This window comes from Penicillium cataractarum (assembly GCF_028827025.1).
Source record: "Penicillium cataractarum strain IBT 29864 chromosome Unknown utg000001l, whole genome shotgun sequence".
NCBI lineage: Eukaryota > Fungi > Ascomycota > Eurotiomycetes > Eurotiales > Aspergillaceae > Penicillium > Penicillium cataractarum.
This window is the reverse complement of record NW_026622737.1, coordinates 3,883,496-3,901,748: the sequence shown is the minus strand read 5'-3', so window position 1 is coordinate 3,901,748 and position 18,253 is coordinate 3,883,496. Positions and strand designations below refer to the sequence as shown.

The window sequence follows — 18,253 nt, the reverse complement described above, 5'->3', positions numbered from 1 at the left end:
TTTGTGTAGGTAAAGTTGTAAATACCAATTTGGTTTTAGTGTAAAAGCAAAGCGACCTGGTGGGCCCCTCCCAACAAGTCAAGGCAAGATATCACCAGAGCCAAGGGAAATATATTGCATATATTAATAATGTTCTGTGTTGCTGACTGCCTAGGGCCATATGATACAGCCTTGTCTACACGTTTCGTGGCTTGGGCCCTGATCCGGGTTTTTTAATCAAAGGTCAATGCAACTTCACTAGCACGTACTCGGAGTGGTTTCCCGCTAAGACCAATTCGCTTGCTAGTCAGGTACCAGAACCGGCTTTTAATATTTTGACTAGAGCCTTCGCCGAACTCAAATCTCCATTTTTTTAAACAAGAGATTTGAATATGGATGAATCATTAATCCTATTCGAGGAATTAGGGGCACTGTTATCCGACCCAATGGTGGAGGGAGAGAATGTCGCGGAGTCCGAAATTCCCTTGTCAGCATTGGTTTGCTCCACTGTTGGTAAGCCATGTATATTATTACGGCAGTGTGCCTGCATATGAAGAGTGAAGAGGAATTGGAGTTATGTTACTCCCAATGTGGTCCTGAAATGATAAAGACCTCCGCAATTTGCGATGTCGCCAAACACTCCAGGCCCGAGCAGGGCTTTGGAGATCCAAGTACCATGTATCGTCTTCTTGATCATCACACCGGCTTTCGTGGCGATTCGGCTTTGGTCCCGATTCATTTCGAAGTCGGGCCTGGGCTGGGACGATTGGACTATTCTAGCATCTACCGTGAGATTTTCTATCCGACATGAGACCACACCATGCAGACCTGACACTCTAAACAACAGATGTTCGCGATTATTGTCATGGCATTCATGCTCGCGTCCTGTACTTACGGTTTTGGACAACACATCAAAAATCTCACAAGACCTAATCGACTAATGACCTTGAAGGTACCTTGAAATTTGTCTTCGCATTTTTGCGGCTTCGTATTTCTAGCTATGTGGACTGTAATGGGATACTGACTTCGCTTCTACCAGCTCTTTTTCGTCAGTCAAGCTTTTTATAAGCTCACCATGAACACCACCAAAATGTCTATACTCATGCTATACCTCCGGATTTTCATCCAGCGCTGGTTCCGCATTACCTGTTACGTGCTCTTGGTTATTATTGCCTCTTATATGGTGGCCGCCTTCTTTGCATCTGTATTCCAATGCACTCCAGTGACACGAGCCTGGGACAAAACTATCGCAGGATCATGCATTGACATCACCACCAATTGGTACGCCAACGCCGGCTTTTCCATCGCGACCGACATCATCATATTGGCGCTGCCGATGTATCCGATATACAAATCGAAAATACCGCTGAAACGGAAAGTCGCTCTGATGATTGTGTTTGCCCTCGGCGTCTTGTGAGCTTCAAACCTCGTGGTGCTTCGGTGAAGCGATCAACTCAGAACTGACCTAAAGCCTTCAAGTGTCGCCGTTACGAGCATCATCCGGATGCAGACTCTCAACTTTTCGTCCACCAGTCCCGATACTACCTGTAAGTATTCACATGGCTTCTTAGGGTCGCCTTTCTCCACGGACTTATAGGCTCTCTTTCTAGACGATATTGCCTCCTCAGTATGGACGATAACCGAGGAAAATGTCGCGATAATTTGCGCCTGTCTACCAATGATGTGGGCGCCGCTTGCCAGGCTCTTTCCCTCCGTCTTTTCGACAAGTAAAGCAGCCGATAGCCATGTTAGCTTGGCTGTCAGAAGCTCAGGTCATAACAGCACCTCTCGGCCCCGAAGTGATTGGACCCAGCTTCATGGGAGCTCCCATGACATAGGCGAGAGCGGCATTAATCAAATCAGCGATTCCCAAAATCGCTCCTCGGAGGATAGCATGGGCCAAATCCTTCCACCTGCTCAGAGCAGCGAAGTTCGACATCAAGATGCAAACCGCATCCAAAAGGTCATGGAGTATCAAGTTTCGTATTCCAGCACAAAATCGCCTTCAGGTTAGAATAAAAAAAAGCCTCTAAAAACCCCGAGGCAAACTTTGTGAATTGAGGGTTCGACCCAAATATTTAGCGTCATTATTACTTCCATGAATTATAATTCACTTAGCGTTTGATATGCACAAAATAAGTATGAGACACTTGTAAGTGCGGTTTATTAAAATGTCGAGGAAGCTTGAATTTTTATGAGCGTTCTTCTGTAAGAACTCCAACGTCAGGAGCAAGACACTCGACTTTTGTGATTGCGATGCGTTGTTATTCAAACACCAGATGTTTTTCTAGATATACATCCTATATTCACGCCTTCAAGTATTTGAGGTGTGCATGCCTCATTGATCTTTCGCGCATCGTGCTCCCATGTGGCGAGACTGCCCCGCATTATCGTTATCTCGCCCGAATAAATAGAGTTTACGTTGCATCGGAATGAATCCGGAGTAAGTTTTGCTGTCTGATTAGGACAATAATAAAAGTCGATTCAAAGCTCTAAGGGTTTCATACTTTCGCATTTCTCGCAAAAAAGAGTAGCAAGTAATTCAATAGTAGATATAGCTCACAGTGACATACAATAAGAAAGTCTTAGTATAATTTATTAGCGGAAAAGTCCCGGGTTCTTTGCAGCAGGTCAAACAAGCTTAAGTTTCAGCGAATTCTAATCTAATCTGGTACTTGCTTCTCATGCCCCCAACTTTGCCGCGGAAAACGTCCCGTTAGCCTAGCATCTCATTGGAGACATCTCTATTCTAACGCGGAGTACACTATGAAGTGGAGAAAGTAGCTGTGCATTCTATGTACCCATGATAATTGTATCTAACCTTGATGAAAGTGCTGGAGTGAATGAATTCCGATTTCATTCCGGATTTTAAGAAGATCTGCATGGATATAGCCTATTTAGGTTAGACTATTTTAGACTTCTAAACAATTTGTGGCTGAACGAGCATTGTTGGCCCCACCACGGGGGCTAATCTCGGAGTTCGACTCGGCGTTCAAGTGGAGTAAATCTATGAACGTTGAGCCTTCAAGCACCATGCAGGCCTACTAGCTCGCTTGTAACTGCCTGAACTCCACGATAGCTTTACACAACTTCTCTTTTGCTTCTTCTCTTTCTCTTCTCACCATTCCTCTTCCCCGCTTCTCATACATTCGCATTAAAGAGAACAGGTTGAGTCTCTCAGCCAAGAGTCCCTTTCAAGATGCTGAACCATACTACTCCAGCGACTCAACAACGCAACGCCACCTCTGAACCATCATTTCAATCATTCCGCAATGTCTCCGCGTGTAATCGTTGCCGTCTGCGCAAACATCGCTGTGACCAGCGCCTCCCGCGCTGCGAACCTTGCGAGAAAGCAGGAACACGCTGCGTGGGCTACGATCCACTCACCAAGCGAGAGGTCCCACGGAGCTATGTATGCTTCCTCGAGAGCCAGGTCAAATATCTCAAGCAGATTTTGATTGATCATGGTATCGAATTCAAATGTGCTATGCCCTTCGATGAGAAGGAACCATCGCGGACAGACGCCGTGAAGCACACGTTACCGCGAAGAGATGAATTTCCATCCGAGAGAGCTGGAATAGACGCTAGGATTGAGCAGAGAACCGAGAACCCCTCGCTCAAGAGAAAGCTCAGTTCCCCCGCCGATAACATTCTGCCCCCACGACAATTGAAGCGCGTCTTGCAGCTAAACTTGATTCTCAAGGACCTGCTCACCGACAGCTATGCATCTTACCACTGCGACAAGGAGCATGTGCAGCCACCTCCACAGAAGCCTGTCTCCACGCGAGCCGTGCAGGGTATCTCCATCCCACACGAGCCGTGGTCCACGCCAGAGCTAAGTGATGGCCACGCGAGTTCCGATTCGAGTTCTGGGTCTCCTGAATCACTACTGCACTTTGACGACGCGCCTTCGGTCCAGGATACTCCCGCTCTTAGCGACGACTTGCAATTCAAAGGGCCGTCTACACCGGAGAGCTATTGTACGGCTGATCTTAATACAATGAATATCAATACGGATGCCCTTGGGTCGAGGCCACTTATCAACACCAGCTCTCGGGATTTTTCACAGGACGTCTCAGAGAAGCAATTTGCTCCCCTAGAGCCAAAAGAAATGCAAGCTAGTTCTGAGATTGGATTTGATTTCACTTCGGGTCTCGACCAAAAACAGAACACGCAACCCACTTACGACCTTCTGGATGAGTTCCTCATCGGCTGGGATGAAGACCGGCTGGGAATAGACTAAGGCTTCTAAACATGGCACGTCTATTTTCAAATCTTCTTTTCATAAACCATGGATAGGATGTCACCCTTGGGGAAAATCATGCTTGATGCAGACTCGGCGATGACCTTACCAAAATGGCACACCTAGTTCCCTCGAAATGCCGAGGAACGCATTATCTGCCATACAAGCCATCAACATCTCCGGTTAAGGAGCCTATCGGCTACGTGCGGCTATATGCAAGGTGGTGTGAGTACACGCCGCAATGGCAAAACAAGGCTTACCAGTCATAAGTTGATTTTACCCAACTTGAAAGAGGCTCTAAACCATTGATTACTCATGATAATGACCCATATATCCAGTACATATATTGTATATTGCATTCTTATCGAAGCTCTATCATTTTATCATGTCGCATTAGTTAGTGTAACTTCAAACCATCGGCGATTCCGAACTGTGAACTAGGTTGCCTTTTGAGAATTCGTTAAACTTTATAAAGTTTAGCTCATTGCTATTTAAACACGAAGGTTTCCCGTACTATACTAAGGATCCAGTGCGAGGCTACAAGGCTGCATAGTTATGGCTGGTGCATGAGCATGTGATGTCAGCAGGACGTCCACGTAATTTGGTATCTGGGGGCTAAAATGGTCAAGGCTTGCGGAACTCAACGGGGTTCTCGGTTTGCCTCCTTTAATGCAATGACCATTATCAACAGTATCCTGAGTTAACTTAGTTTTAATCTACCATGAGTCCTTTCAAGATAGTGGAGCATACCCTCCCAGGACAACACATCCGCGAACACCCCCACAGTCTCACCGGTCGCCAAGAAGGCGTCGTGCAGCTCGCGATCAAACAATACATTCCCCTCGACCAACCCACTCCAGTCCCCGACAATGCAGTCACCGTCATCGGTGTGCATGGAAATGGTTCTCCCAAGGTGAGTAGCACCCCTCTAGGTTCATCTAGGCCGTTCCGTCCGCTAATCCAAGCAGGAACTGTTTGAGCCGCTCTGGGAGCATTTCTATGATCACCTAAAGAAACGATCGGTGCCACTCCGTGCGATATGGATCGCTGATGTCTCCAACCAGGGGGCAAGCTATGTGCTTAATGAAGAGATCCAGGGAGATACCAGTGAGACCCAGAACGCTCGGTCGCTGCGGCTTTTTTCTAACCACGACTAGCTAATTGGTATGACCACTCTCGCGACCTCCTACATATGGTCAACCACTTCCGCGATGAGATGCCACGACCGATAATTGGTGTTGGCCATAGCATGGGCTGTGCTCAACTGTTCGTAGCTTACTCCCCCTCAACCTGGATCAGAAGTTAACTAAGATTTCATAGTGTCCAGCTTGCCATCATCCACCCACGGCTACTTTCAACCCTAGTGCTCTACGAGCCGGTCATCTTCGACGATAGTATCCGTCCAACGGTCAATCCTGCCAAATTTGTCGCAAATAGACCTGATCTCTGGGAGTCACGAGACACAGCGGAATCCGCCCTACGCAAGAGCTTACGAAAATGGGACCCCCGAGTCGTCGACCGTTATCTACAGTTTGGAATACGATCCGTCCCAACACGGCTGTACAACAAAGAAAGTGACCCTAATCTGCCTGACTTGGCAATGACTCTAACGACGACCCGGCACCAAGAGTCTTGGAGCTACACTCTTCCTAACCTAGAGCCCGAATCGGCCGGGCTGGATCGACTACTACTGGCCGATTGGGATCCCAAGACAGAGCGAAATCTCAGTTTTGGCCGGCCAGAGTGTTGGTCATCCATGCGCAATCTACCTTTTCTCCGTCCCAGCGTGCTATGGGTCTTCGGTGGTCGCAGCTATCTCTCGCCACCGGAGTCGCAGGATTCCAAAGTCCGTTCAACCGGCACAGGTGTCGGGGGAAGCGGCGGTGCCGATCAAGGTATGGTGAAGAAGGTGGTTTTTGAAAAAGCTTCGCACACCTTGGTGTTTGAGCAGATTGATCAAAGCGCCGAAGCGGCTGCCGAATGGGTGCAGGGTTGGTTGCAGGGCTGGCTTGCGGATGAGAAGCTCCTGGCTGGATATCAGAGTAAAAGGTCTGAGCCAGGGATGGTCAAGGCCTCGGAGGGTAGCTTGCGAGCAACTAGGATGCCACCATTGTCTGAGCGACCCAAGGGGAAGTTGTAGCTTCCCATCATGTACACATTCAACACTAAACACCCAGATCAACAATTTATGATATCATGACGGGAATAGCAACGAGCAAATACTTTTTGCCTTTCCAGAATACAATACTTTTCGGAGTACCCAAGCCACAGACCCCACCCCTCGATACAAATCTCATTCAAAATCGCTTTTGAGTTCCTACGGAGGGGTTCGTTTGAAATGTCTGGGGATCGCCCAGGAAGTTAAAGTTGAAAAAAAGCTCCACTAACAACCAAACTCTACCTATTTCTCAGACTTTTAAACTCCTCCAACTCGAGATTAACTTTAGGCACATCTTTCTGAAAACTACGATCGGTTATTCTTTTGTTGAACAACCCCCTTGTCAGCCCACCGATTCTCTCGAGGGGCTCGGTGCACGGCCGAGAAGCAACCTTGGCTCGGTATTTTAGCCTCGAGCTTATTTGGCCATGACCACTTAGACCACCACCCACATACCCCCAAGTCAGCCACGCCATAACCACCACCACCGGAGGGGTCAGACCTGGAGACATGCATTGCTGACGCCCCTCTAACGGTTAGCCTCAAACAGAAGAACGCTGCCAATTCCGATCGTGATAGGACCGCCAGGCCCCGAGATACGTTTGCCATGGCGTACCCGCACATTGAATCTCCCGTCCCACTCGACGAGACAAGCGCGTCTCTCAGAGGTTCCCGTTTGAGGCTTGGGGTCAGCTTGGCGACCGGTTCATTGGCTCGCTTCGGTAGGCTTTTCAGACACTTGTGATTCCAGGGTCCAATTCCGTCAAGGGCGGAGACTGCACCCTTTGTCCCGGTGTGCTATTAATATGCCTACATCCTTCTCAAGCCCCTCCTGCTCATTTTCGCAGACGTTGCGTTGGTGGGACGAACGGGCCGACCTGACCAAGCTAGAGGGAGGTTTCTCAATAGCGAGTACGTACGTCAGACCTTTGTCGCCGGCTGGATTGCTGCGGTGTCATCAGCGCGGAGACTTGGGGTGCTGGTAAGCCGAGCCGCACACTTTCCGTGGATCTCACTCCAGGCTCTCACGGGGAGTGTGATCGGTGGCTCTCACAGATAAGAAGGCGCCTCCTGGCGGAGAATGACCACCGCACACGACTAAAGTCATACCTATCAACGACCAGAATCCGACCCGGGAAACCTGCCCAAGAGCCAGCGCATCGATCTGGGGATGTGCATCATACTGTCCATAAGCAAATCCTCAACATGGTGGGCGTTCCAAAGAGCAAAGGATGCCAGACATGTCTCCAGCGACGGGTGAAGGTAAGCATTATCTCATACCCTGGGGAAATCAGAACATCTATTCTAACTGCCACCCCGCTATAGTGCGATCTACTACGCCCAGAATGCACTCAGTGCACGCGATACGGCGTCGACTGCCCCGGCTACACCCGTCCTCATAAATTCATGGACGAAGGCCCACAACTGCGCCAACGATTCAAGAAGAAACAATCCCAGTCTACGGCTACCCCTACCCAGCCCTCCGAGTCCATCGATGAGCGCATCATACCATCCCTCGTAGCACAATCAATGGGCAAACAACAACCCGTGGTCTTCGGCTCCTTCGTCCTCACAGCCTTCACGCGCTGGTTCGGACTGAATCGATACCGAGTCCATATGCCCTGGACGGCATACATCGCACAGCATGGGGGTCAAAGTCCCGCCTTCGACGCAGCCATCTTCTGCGTCAATGCAATCTTCATGGGTCAGAAACATAGCAATACCATGCTGCGGCGCTCAAGTCGCGAAGTATACAGCAACGCGCTACGTTTGTTCGGTGGTCGAATTCGCAACGCAGAGGCGATGAAATCCACCGAAAGTGTGAGCATTACCATTGCACTGAGTCTGTTCGAGGCATACTCACGCACCAATCCGGACTCGTGGGCTCACCACGCAGCCGGAACGGCATTATTAATGGAACATCGCGGTCCAAAGGCCCATCTCGCCGGCTTCGACCGGTGTCTCTACCTCTCCTTCCGGAGCTTCCTCGTCGCAGAAGCCTTTGTCAGAGGCAGACGGTGTATCTTCGAACTACCAGAGTGGCAGGAACACATTGACCAAGTTCGAATAGAGGACATGTCTTCACCACGCGTCGACGGACCTATCGCCCTCTTCATCGATCTACAAGACCGGATATTCAAAGAAGTCGTCAAGGTACCGGGCCTACTAGTCCAAGCGCGCGAGTTGCATACCGCGGATGACCCACCACACACAAGACAACTTCTATCGGCACAGGTTCTGAGAAGCAGTCAGGCACTGTACACTCTATCCGCGCATTTGCGCCTTGCCGCTGCCGTGCAGAGCTATCAGTGGTGTAACGGCAGCGCCGCCAACAAGAAGAAGGTGCCTTTCATCGGACCCATCCCGTCCACATTCCCGCAAGAATTCGCAAATAGCGTGCTCCGTGGCGTTGACCACTGCGTTTACATTCTCCGACTTCTACTTGATCACCTTGAGAGTGATGAAGTCCGGGCAACACATGGCAGGTCAGGTCAAGACGAGGATGTCTCGCTCGCAGACCCGCTACCTTTTCGCTTTGTTTCAAGGTTGAACGTGAACAAAGGGAAGGCAGCAGGATCAGACATGAATGAGGCGGAGGAGAAGATGCCATCTCCGGACAAATGGCTCGATCTTGTCGCTGCATCGATGGGATTAGAAGCATTCGACGTGATCACATGCGCGTCGCCGAGTCCTGATCTTAGTATTTCAGGGCAATTGAGTGATCCGAGCGAGTGGAACACTGCTGTGTCCATACGATGACAGTCCTATCATGGCCTAATATTACCGATGACTGCCTAGCCCAGACCCGCCCTACATCAACAGTGACTACTGAACGAATGATGGCAATGAAATGAAAAAAGATTTGCACGAGCTCATGAAACTAATCGTCGTATCGCCGTAGAAACAAAGGCGGACAGAAGCCGCGCATGCAGAACACCATGTCATGGGCTCGAGAGGGAATCGACAGCGCAACACTGTATACCAATCGAGTAGCCCACGAGAGTCACAGTTTGTGACGAATTCTCATCCCTTGCAACCAATTCAACGTATCAACAAGCAGTGAAACCAGACGCCGCGCAGAATCCACCCAAAAGACCAATGATTTGTACGCCGAAAAACAAAATACCCTAGACAAAAGTTGGTGGAAACCAACAAGAGACGGATCGAAGAAAAACATTAGACTGTCCAAGATGCAGCGGGAAAAAGGGGTATGCATAGAGTTGCCCATTGAGGACAGGGGAGAATCGAAGGTGTCAACCGCAGGAAGACAGTAACGTGCCAGATCGTTGAATAATTAACATCCTGGGCAATTAAGCAGCAGTGCGAGTGGCCCGGGCTGGGCTAGAGGTGCTGCCAATGCGGCCACTAGGCTTGCGCACTCCTCGCGACTCGCTCTTGTTGCTGTCTGTGACCCGCCGGGGGCTAGACCGAACCTTGCTAACTGAGACGGTTCCACCGGCGCTCTTGCGGCTGGCAGGAGTCTTGGGAGCCCCCGTCTCGACCCAGTTCTCGCGGTCCTCATGAATATCGTCGGTGAGGGTGTAGCTGGCTGTGACAGTGGCCGAGTAGCTAATCGATCGCGAGGTGGTTGTGGCGACAGGAGACCGCGAGGACCGCTTTGCCAGCATCCGGAGTTGGATTTCCTCATCGCTCTCACTGCTCTCGTTGCTTAGACGATGGCCACGAGGAGTTCGCGAGTCCGTCTGCTTGTGGCTCTCGTGCTCTACAGTCAATGAACCGGAAGTTGTGCGGGCGTAAGGGTGGTGCCGAGAATCCTTGCGGTGTGACTTTCGTGGCTGTCCTGGGGTTGGGGCAGGGAGATTTTCTTCGTGGTGGGTGGCAGCACCCTCATTGTGATCAATTTCGCCAAGCGCGGCGCGCTTCGAGTGGCTGTTGTTCGGAGGAGTAGAGACCACACCGTTGCTTCCACGCTTCTTGACAGAGACCCGAGCAGGAGTGACGGGGGCAGCTTGGGCCAACTTCTCGCGCATGCTGTCCTCGAACCACCATTCCCGGAAGGAACCTTGGTTGAGGTGCAGCCAGTGCTGCTGCGGGCCGACGACCATACCAGGGCGCATGAACCGCATGAAGGCAATGACCTCATTGGCAGTAAATCCATAGCGATAGATCAGATAAGCACCGATCAAACATCCCGTACGACCCAGACCAGCCTTGCAGTGGACTGCAATGCCCTTGTTCTTGACATTGATCATGTCGTGTGCCAGCTTGATAAACCTCCGAACGAGTGTAAGAGGGGGGCATGTGCCATCCTCGAAGATCATGTCGATGTGCTGGATGCCTAGGGCGGTGAAATACGATGGGCTGTACAGCTCAGAGTTCAAGCGAACGACGAGACCAATATTGCGGGAGGTGAAGTGGACAAGAACGTTTTTGAATGGGAGAGGAAGCTTGGAAGAGCAAATCTCGGAGATGGAGGAGGGGAGGGCGTCGTATTCGGGGGTGTTCATGGGAACCGGCGCAACGGGTTGGTGTTGAGGAGAGGCGAAAGCGAGGAAGTTGGGAGTAACCCAGTTGAAGTCACCCATGTCGACTCGTTCAAACTTCTCATATCTGCATTTCACAGTCAGCACCAAGAATGTTGAGTTCGAAAATAAACAAACGGTCAAATCATACTCTTCAAGGTTGAAGTCGCGGAGTCCACACAGACCCTGCTCCTTGGCCTTCCAAACACCATACACAACATCCTGGATGTTCAGGATAAAGTCTGCCTGGCTGTACCCGGCATCGCGGAAGGGCATGTAAGGGGGGTCGGCCTGCGCAATTGGGGCCAGGGCCAAGTGGGGTGGCCAGGACTGGATGAGGACCATGTAGCAAGCCACGAGGCAGGCTGCGTTTGCGCGGCTGCGTGCATCCGTCTTACTGTAGAAGACGACGGGGCGATCACTGTTGGCGGGGTCGCCGAGGATCTCGTGGAAAAGGACTGCGAAACGGTACAGGTGACCGATGTGGAGGGGGCCAAAGTCCGCATGGAACGCATTGTAGAGAAGAGTATCGTCAACGGTGAAGTAGACGGGAGATCGGCGCTTGGTCGTCGGGGTAGTGGGTTGAGCCCGCGCAGCCCGCTTGCTGGGAGACTTGGGCTGCTCGAGCGGATAAGGGAATGGAGTTCGCGAGGATGGAGTCGAGTCATAAGAAGCCAGGTAGAGGCGATCTGCGTTATTGTTTGTTGTTAGATCCCAAAAATTGCTCCAACTTTGGTACCGCAGCGGGAGGCTGATGCGATGCACGAACCTTGGATGTACTCGATCATCTGGCCTGCATGGCCAGCGTCAATGGTCATGATGTCGGTTTGTAGCAGATCGCGAGACTACTCGAGTGATGAGAGAGAATAGACAGAGTGCGCAAACCACCGCAGCTCTAGAATAGCGTGATCAAGTGTGTGATGGCGGGCCGAATCAATTGTCCGACAGCAAGTCACAGTAAATCAATGATGGCAATGGAGTTCAGAAGCTCATGATCCGATTGATCCAACGTCCACAGTTCAGCAGAAAGAAGAACGAAGAAGATAATGATAGTCCGTGTAAGAGATGCACTGTACAGGACAATGTGCTAGGTAAGAGGGGAAGTTGGAGAATCAACAGAGGTGGGAGGAGAAGAATAATCTCATGGCGTTGGGGCAGCTGCCATGCCACGCTAAGCCGATGTTATGTTGTGCCTTGCCTGATTGGGACTAGTGCCCTGCGTTGACTCGACAACCGCTCTTTGCCTCAGGCATCAACAACGTTCTGGATTATGTCATCGCCATTGTCCCCAAACAATCAAAACAATCAAACATTAAACATCAAAACATCAAAACAAAGTGATAGATCCATGGATCTAGAGCCCTGTTTGTTTGGTTTGGTTTAGTGGCGAATCCCCTCGATTTGCCAGAGACGGGCCTAGCAACCAGCCAATGCAACAAGGCGACCACACATTTTTGTTTCAATAGTTTTTCTTCCTTCTTCATCAGCTTGCTAGCCTAATCATCTCACTGCTCTCATGGTCAGTCTCCAATTAACACGCTAGATGCCTGAAATGGGCAGCCCTTGTGCTTCCAAAGCATTCCAGATGACCACGACTCCAGTAAGGCAAATACCTGGCAATTTCTTAGCTATGCTTGTCCTCGCACTCAATTTGTCTTGGTCTCGGGGATCAGTGTGGATTTCCGAAGGTCTTGTATACCGCCATAACTCTGGTCACTGCAGACTATGAAGTTATGAAGGTCCCTCAAAGAATTGGCCATTCTTAATACTCTACCACCTGAAGAACCGAGCGTCATTTTCTAAGCGACCTCAAAAGCATAGACTTGTACTATTGCCATCGAAGCCCCTTGGCAAGCTACTTTGAGATCAGACAGCAGGCTGGTCCCTTTTCATCTGAGCGCCATATTTGTATAGCTGCTCCTAGTTTGTTGCCACACGCACTGCTAACATGATGCAATTCGAAATAAGTTTGTCACCTAGATGGCTCTTGATTCCAAGTATTCAGATACTGCACTAGGTAGGCATTTTAGGAGTTGATTCCAAGTGGAAGTGTTTCGTGGAATTGTCGAGATGGATGAAAATTGAGCAAGGTATATATTTCTACAACTTGACGCTACTTTGATGCCTCTCTTGGTACCTGGGCAGGCAAACTGTCGTGCCCAGTTTGGTCTCGATCCGGAGAAAAAGATGGACCAACCTTCTGGCACTACGCTACACTTTCACCCGTGGCACAGGAACCTAACTGTAGGAATCGACATCCAGCTAAAATCCGGTGGTACTGATTCCATAGATCGTATCAGTCAGGCCCGTTGAGTTGAGGTCACTACGTCCGAAGCCTCGCAGCGGGATTTGCGGTTGGCCTCCTTCGACGCAAGGACATAAACGGTCGGGTCTATTCTGAAAGTTCACGGGGAAATTACTCTTGTCCCTCTTTCTTGACAGTCTTCCAAAAAAGAGTTGGTGATTGACAAACTGCCATGAACGCTATTCGCCGAGGCTCCGCCGCAAGCGCAGCCCTTGCCGACGCCTCTGGGGTTCGACAGGCCATGTATCACATCGCGCGACACCCCTAGCATAAGAGATGAACTGGTTGCTGAACCACCGCAAACCTTCTCCACGGTGTGACGACTACACTTTATAGCTAACGATGTTTAGAAAACATGAAGGAAATCGCAGCTTCTATGGCCGACGGAGCTCCCCAGGCTTGCTGGGACTCTTCCGACATTGACCTACCTCTACAAGCAGTCCGAGACAAAGCTTGACCAAAAGCGACCTTCAAGCAACATCCTACTTAATAGCCCACCCGCTGAGACAACATTGAACCTTGCTGCAATCCAGTGGAACTGTGACCGATGGCGAGCGAAAGGCTTTCTATAACTTTGGACTGTCAATTGGAGCCCTATGTGAAACATCCCTAGTTACCACTGCACTTCGATCCACTAGACCACCGCCGCGGCAGACCGGATCACAGCTTTTTACTTGTCGATCGTGATTATTCGCAACCTACAATTAAACGCACGCGAAATGAAAGCCATTGAGCGAGCCATAGGGCCCCTGATGATCTTGGTGCCGTGCATGCGAGGAGTCCTGGACCGCAGCATGTGTAAGCTCATAATAACAATGTCAATAGAGTGTATATAAGATCGTCTCAACCTCGTTCTCGAGTGACCTTTGATCCTCTACTCAGCTCTCTCATTCTCTACAGTCGCTCCTTTCGGACCTCCTAGCATTTCAGCTGTTTATTATTATCTCACAATCGTCACTCTTTTGACCAAATTTGATCTAAACATAACGCAATAATGAAGTTCACTGGATTCACCCTTTCCCTGGCTTTGACCGGCATGATCTCTGCCGCCGCCATCCCCGGTCTCCCTGGCGCTGATGGCGTAGTTGGTGGTGTCAAGGGTGCCGCAGAGGGTATTGTCACGGACGTTGCTGCTGGCCACCTCAAGCGCCAGCTCGAAGCCGTCCGCCCTGTCACTGAGGGCGTGGCAAGCTCCCTGAACGGAGGCACTGGCATTGTTGGTAGTGCTGTTGGTACCGTCGAGAGCACTGGCCAAGGTGCGGTTGGCACTGTCGAAAGCACCGTTGCTGGTGCCACACACATCAAGCGCCAGTTTGCCGATGGCGACGCTCTTAACCTTCTGACTTATGATGACGGTACTGGCAAGCCAACCCTCAAGAATGTCGACAACGTCGCCGGCCTTAACCTTAAGCGCCAGTTTGAGGTCGTCCAGCCTGTTACCGAAGGCGTTGCTAGCTCGTTGAACGGTGGTACTGGCATTGTTGGTAGTGCTGTTGGTACCGCCGAGAGCACAGGTCAGGGTGCGGTTGGCACTGCTGAAAGCACTGTTGCCGGTGTGGGACATGTCAAGCGCCAGCTCGAGGCCGTTCAGCCTGTTACTGAGGCCGTTGCTGGGTCGCTGAACGGTGGCACTGGGATTGCAGGTAGTGCTGCAGGCACTGTGGAAAGCACTGGCCAGGGTGCGGTTGGCACTGTTGAGAGCACTGTCGCTGGCGTTGGATCTGGTATGTTGCTACCATCCTACCTTCTTCATCTTCATACCTAACCTCAATACAGTTGCTAAGCGCCAGCTCGGTAACCTCCCCGCTACTGCCTCCCAGACTGGCACTGATCTCCTTGCTGGCCTCTCTGGAAGTATGTTGTCTTTTCTTCGGTACACAATGACATTCGCTAACCCGACCCCAGACCCTAGCGGCATCTACGGCGCACTTGCCAACCTCCAGATGCTTATCAAGGCTGGCAAGATCTCTCCCAGTGACATCTCCAATCTCCCAGCTGCTTTCCAGCGCATCGTTGCCAACCTTGCCGTCGCATAAATGCTCATTCATTGATGAATGAACACAACGTGGGACGTTTATACGCATGACATTGTTTGACCGCCAAAATCCTTTGACCGAATTCTTCACTTCTTGTCTTCAATTATTTCAACTCCCAAGAGCTATGCTTGAAGCTCTTATTCTGTTCTTGAAAAACCATTGTACAATACTTTCATGAGTGTGCTCTTATACTTCACCGACTCCCTGTACGATCTTGTAGGGGGATTACTTCTCCGCGAGAAATATTTTACTTGTCATAATACCAATTACAAACATTCACATTTGTCCATTCCAATGCAATCAGTATCCAAAAAGATCACTTTCCACATAATTTCCTGGTCCTCGATCTCCACTTGGTGTTCCCCGGTGTTCCCGAATCCGGTTAGCCGTAATAGGGCTGTGTTTTGAATTACGAGGATTATAAACCTTGTGTGCGGGTGTATCGCGGTATATACCACACTATTACACGTAATTTTGGACATTCGAATCTTTAGATCGCCGCAGTCAGTCTTCCGCACAGCAACAGCCAGCAATATCCACAGTCCAGCGTCATTGAATTTGGATTTGCCCGTGTCACAAACCAAAAGGCATCGATAGTCTTACTTTTACAACCACAATACACCATGGCCACCCAACAATTCTCCGACACCGAGTTCCCATACTCACTGTACGATCCCACCCCGCCTTTTGGCAGACATGTCAAAGAATATCTAGCGCACATTACCAGCAGAACTGCGACACTGACACAGTGAACAGAACCATTTCTCTCCCACTCCCAACCCGCCGTCTCGCATCCTCTGCCCTCCAGACTCTCGAAGTCGACTCCGAGCTCTCGCCACATGTCCGACGCACCTTTACCCTGACGGCCCCCGCCTCGGACAATCCCAGCGAGCCGCAAGAGAAGAAGCAGAAGCAGGACCCGGATGAGTCGAAGACCGTTCTGCAGACAACCTATCGTGCAACCACAAACCGTATGCTTCGAGTCGCGGTGAACGGGTTCATGGAAAGCCTGGGCGTCATCCTAGGCGTCATGGCCGAGCTTGATGTGGACGTTCTCAAGGCGGAAGAGATTGAGGGGTGAATTACTAGGAGGGGGTGACCCCTCATCATCTTCTGTCGCTGGAGAATCCTTCGGACGGGTAAACGATACATACACCCTAGGAGAATAGTTATCTCATCGGCATTGCGGTGGTGGCTGTGCCTGCCTGGGTTTGGCATCGGAACAGTACGAAAATGTACGACATGGACCATGCGATACGCCACACCACAATCCTGGATAACCCGGTAGGGACCAGGATGGACTAAGAGGGGATAACTATTCTCGATGTGTGTCTCGTTTTGGTGAAATCCCCGTCGAGGGCGATGCACACGCACTACTATGTGGGCCGTCGGACCCCGGCAGCTTACAAGGGATGTGTGCTCATTGGACCTGTAGGTGAATAATGGAGGGAATGATGGGAAATCAAGGCGCCATTAACCATCTGATTCTGCCGAGCTTCTTTTACTCGAAAGGGAAATCTGCCCAAAAATCGCGTGGTCCCACGTCATGCAACTAATGTACAATACATTGAATCGCTGGGCTTGTGAAAAAGCCTCCCGAGTGGGCGTGGAGTCGAGACCGTCGAGCTCTTCTAAGCAGAACCCCGTCCACCTATCAAATCCACTTGTTCATGTTCTTCAACGTTCTTTATGCCAAACCGTTCCGAGTATTCCAAATATTTATTCGCTCTAGAAATTATGCACGGCACACTAGCCTAGTTAAGCTTAATAATTCTAGTCGCAACTCGTCGTATAGGGAAGTGGACACAGCCCTAGTGGAATCGACGTCAAAAAAAAGCGAGAGCGAAATCGTAAACCGTAAACGGCTCTGCCAATCAGCACGCTGAACTTCAATCGATCGGCTCGGCGTCAAACTGCAACCGTCGGCCCTTGGAGCATTCCGTGCCTGGACCTCTGATCATTGGTAATGCTTCCAACTCTCCTAACGGGGGGACAAGTTCCCTAGTCTTCTGTGAGGGGACCTCGGCTTGCTCCCTACAAAAGCGGCCATCATGCGCCCTTTGCCTTTATACCGCCAAGCTTCTCTCTTCCTCCGCCCTCAATTCTTTCCGTCTTGCCATCCTCCCCGCAACGGTCACTTCTCTACGTCATCGTGTCATTATCACCACTTCACCTCCAGACGCATCGCTCCCAAGCCTCTCACCTCCTATCCACCCCTCTTCCAATCCAGAACCATGTCCTCCGCAACCACCTTCTTCGATTTCGAGCCCGCCGACAGTACGTACACCTTTGCGCATCCCCTCCCCGCGCCCGCACCCCCGTTCTTTGTTCCCGACCTCGGCCCGTGGCAAGCTCTGAGAAAACGCACCAGCTAACACACTCCATCGCATTCACACAGAAAAGGGCCAGCCATTCCCCCTCGCCTCGCTGAAAGGCAAGGTCGTCCTCGCCGTCAACACCGCCTCCAAGTGCGGCTTCACCCCTCAATTCGAGGGCCTCGAGAAGCTCTACAAGGAGCTCAAGGCCGAGTACCCCGAGGACATTGAAATCCTTGGCTTCCCCTGCAACCAGTTCAAGTCGCAAGACCCGGGCTCCAACGACGAGATCCAGTCCTTCTGCCAGCTCAACTATGGCGTGACCTTCCCCGTGCTCGGCAAGCTGGATGTGAACGGTGACCAGGCTGCGCCGGTCTTCACGTTCATGAAGGAGGCTGTCCCCGGTACCCTCGGCCTTAAGCGTGTCAAGTGGAACTTTGAGAAGTTCTTGATCGCGGCCGATGGTAAGGTTGTTAACCGTTGGTCATCGCTTACCAAGCCCGAGAGTCTGAAGGAGCCTATCGTCCAGGAGATTGAGAAGGCTAAGAAGGCTGGTATTTCGGCTTCTGCCCTGAAGGCTGCTGAGGGTACTGAGCAGGCTAAGCTCTCGTGAGCTTGAGTCTTTGCGCTGTTTTGTCTGTTGTGTTTTTCTCCCTTACTCGCCTTTGTCTTTGTACCTATACTCCGGCGATTTTTACCCCTGTACGAATTACGCACGTCTATGTGCTTGACG

General features: G+C 50.8%; 8 protein-coding genes across 8 annotated transcripts; 7 read left to right on the top strand and 1 right to left on the bottom strand.

Moving 5' to 3' along the window:
• Window positions 1-605: 605 nt before the first annotated feature.
• N7496_001334 (uncharacterized protein) lies at window positions 606-1,993 on the top strand (the record flags this gene model as incomplete). The annotated part of the gene is made up of 5 exons (XM_056694265.1): window positions 606-767; window positions 827-931; window positions 1,019-1,392; window positions 1,459-1,526; window positions 1,590-1,993. 5 exons carry the CDS (start codon window positions 606-608, stop codon window positions 1,991-1,993), a joined length of 1,113 nt encoding a protein of 370 aa, XP_056560994.1.
• Window positions 1,994-3,178: 1,185 nt separating this feature from the next.
• Window positions 3,179-4,222, top strand: N7496_001333 (uncharacterized protein; the record flags this gene model as incomplete). The annotated part of the gene is made up of 1 exon (XM_056694264.1): window positions 3,179-4,222. One exon carries the CDS (start codon window positions 3,179-3,181, stop codon window positions 4,220-4,222), a length of 1,044 nt encoding a protein of 347 aa, XP_056560993.1.
• A 721-nt stretch (window positions 4,223-4,943) lies between these two features.
• On the top strand, window positions 4,944-6,362 carry N7496_001332 (putative toxin biosynthesis protein; the record flags this gene model as incomplete). Its single annotated transcript, XM_056694263.1, has 4 exons — window positions 4,944-5,135; window positions 5,191-5,329; window positions 5,380-5,488; window positions 5,543-6,362. 4 exons carry the CDS (start codon window positions 4,944-4,946, stop codon window positions 6,360-6,362), a joined length of 1,260 nt encoding a protein of 419 aa, XP_056560992.1.
• A 1,224-nt stretch (window positions 6,363-7,586) lies between these two features.
• On the top strand, window positions 7,587-9,140 carry N7496_001331 (uncharacterized protein; the record flags this gene model as incomplete). The annotated part of the gene is made up of 2 exons (XM_056694262.1): window positions 7,587-7,643; window positions 7,707-9,140. The coding sequence occupies 2 exons, from the start codon at window positions 7,587-7,589 to the stop codon at window positions 9,138-9,140; spliced, it is 1,491 nt and encodes a 496-aa protein (XP_056560991.1).
• Window positions 9,141-9,691: 551 nt separating this feature from the next.
• Window positions 9,692-11,682, bottom strand: cdcA (phosphoprotein phosphatase CDC14; the record flags this gene model as incomplete). Its single annotated transcript, XM_056694261.1, has 3 exons — window positions 9,692-10,952; window positions 11,016-11,553; window positions 11,634-11,682. The coding sequence occupies 3 exons, from the start codon at window positions 11,680-11,682 to the stop codon at window positions 9,692-9,694; spliced, it is 1,848 nt and encodes a 615-aa protein (XP_056560990.1).
• A 2,481-nt stretch (window positions 11,683-14,163) lies between these two features.
• Window positions 14,164-15,205, top strand: N7496_001329 (uncharacterized protein; the record flags this gene model as incomplete). The annotated part of the gene is made up of 3 exons (XM_056694260.1): window positions 14,164-14,893; window positions 14,946-15,023; window positions 15,075-15,205. The coding sequence occupies 3 exons, from the start codon at window positions 14,164-14,166 to the stop codon at window positions 15,203-15,205; spliced, it is 939 nt and encodes a 312-aa protein (XP_056560989.1).
• A 623-nt stretch (window positions 15,206-15,828) lies between these two features.
• On the top strand, window positions 15,829-16,286 carry N7496_001328 (CTAG/PCC1 family protein; the record flags this gene model as incomplete). The annotated part of the gene is made up of 2 exons (XM_056694259.1): window positions 15,829-15,872; window positions 15,962-16,286. 2 exons carry the CDS (start codon window positions 15,829-15,831, stop codon window positions 16,284-16,286), a joined length of 369 nt encoding a protein of 122 aa, XP_056560988.1.
• Window positions 16,287-17,439: 1,153 nt separating this feature from the next.
• Window positions 17,440-18,133, top strand: N7496_001327 (glutathione peroxidase; the record flags this gene model as incomplete). The annotated part of the gene is made up of 2 exons (XM_056694258.1): window positions 17,440-17,482; window positions 17,604-18,133. The coding sequence occupies 2 exons, from the start codon at window positions 17,440-17,442 to the stop codon at window positions 18,131-18,133; spliced, it is 573 nt and encodes a 190-aa protein (XP_056560987.1).
• Window positions 18,134-18,253: the final 120 nt, after the last annotated feature.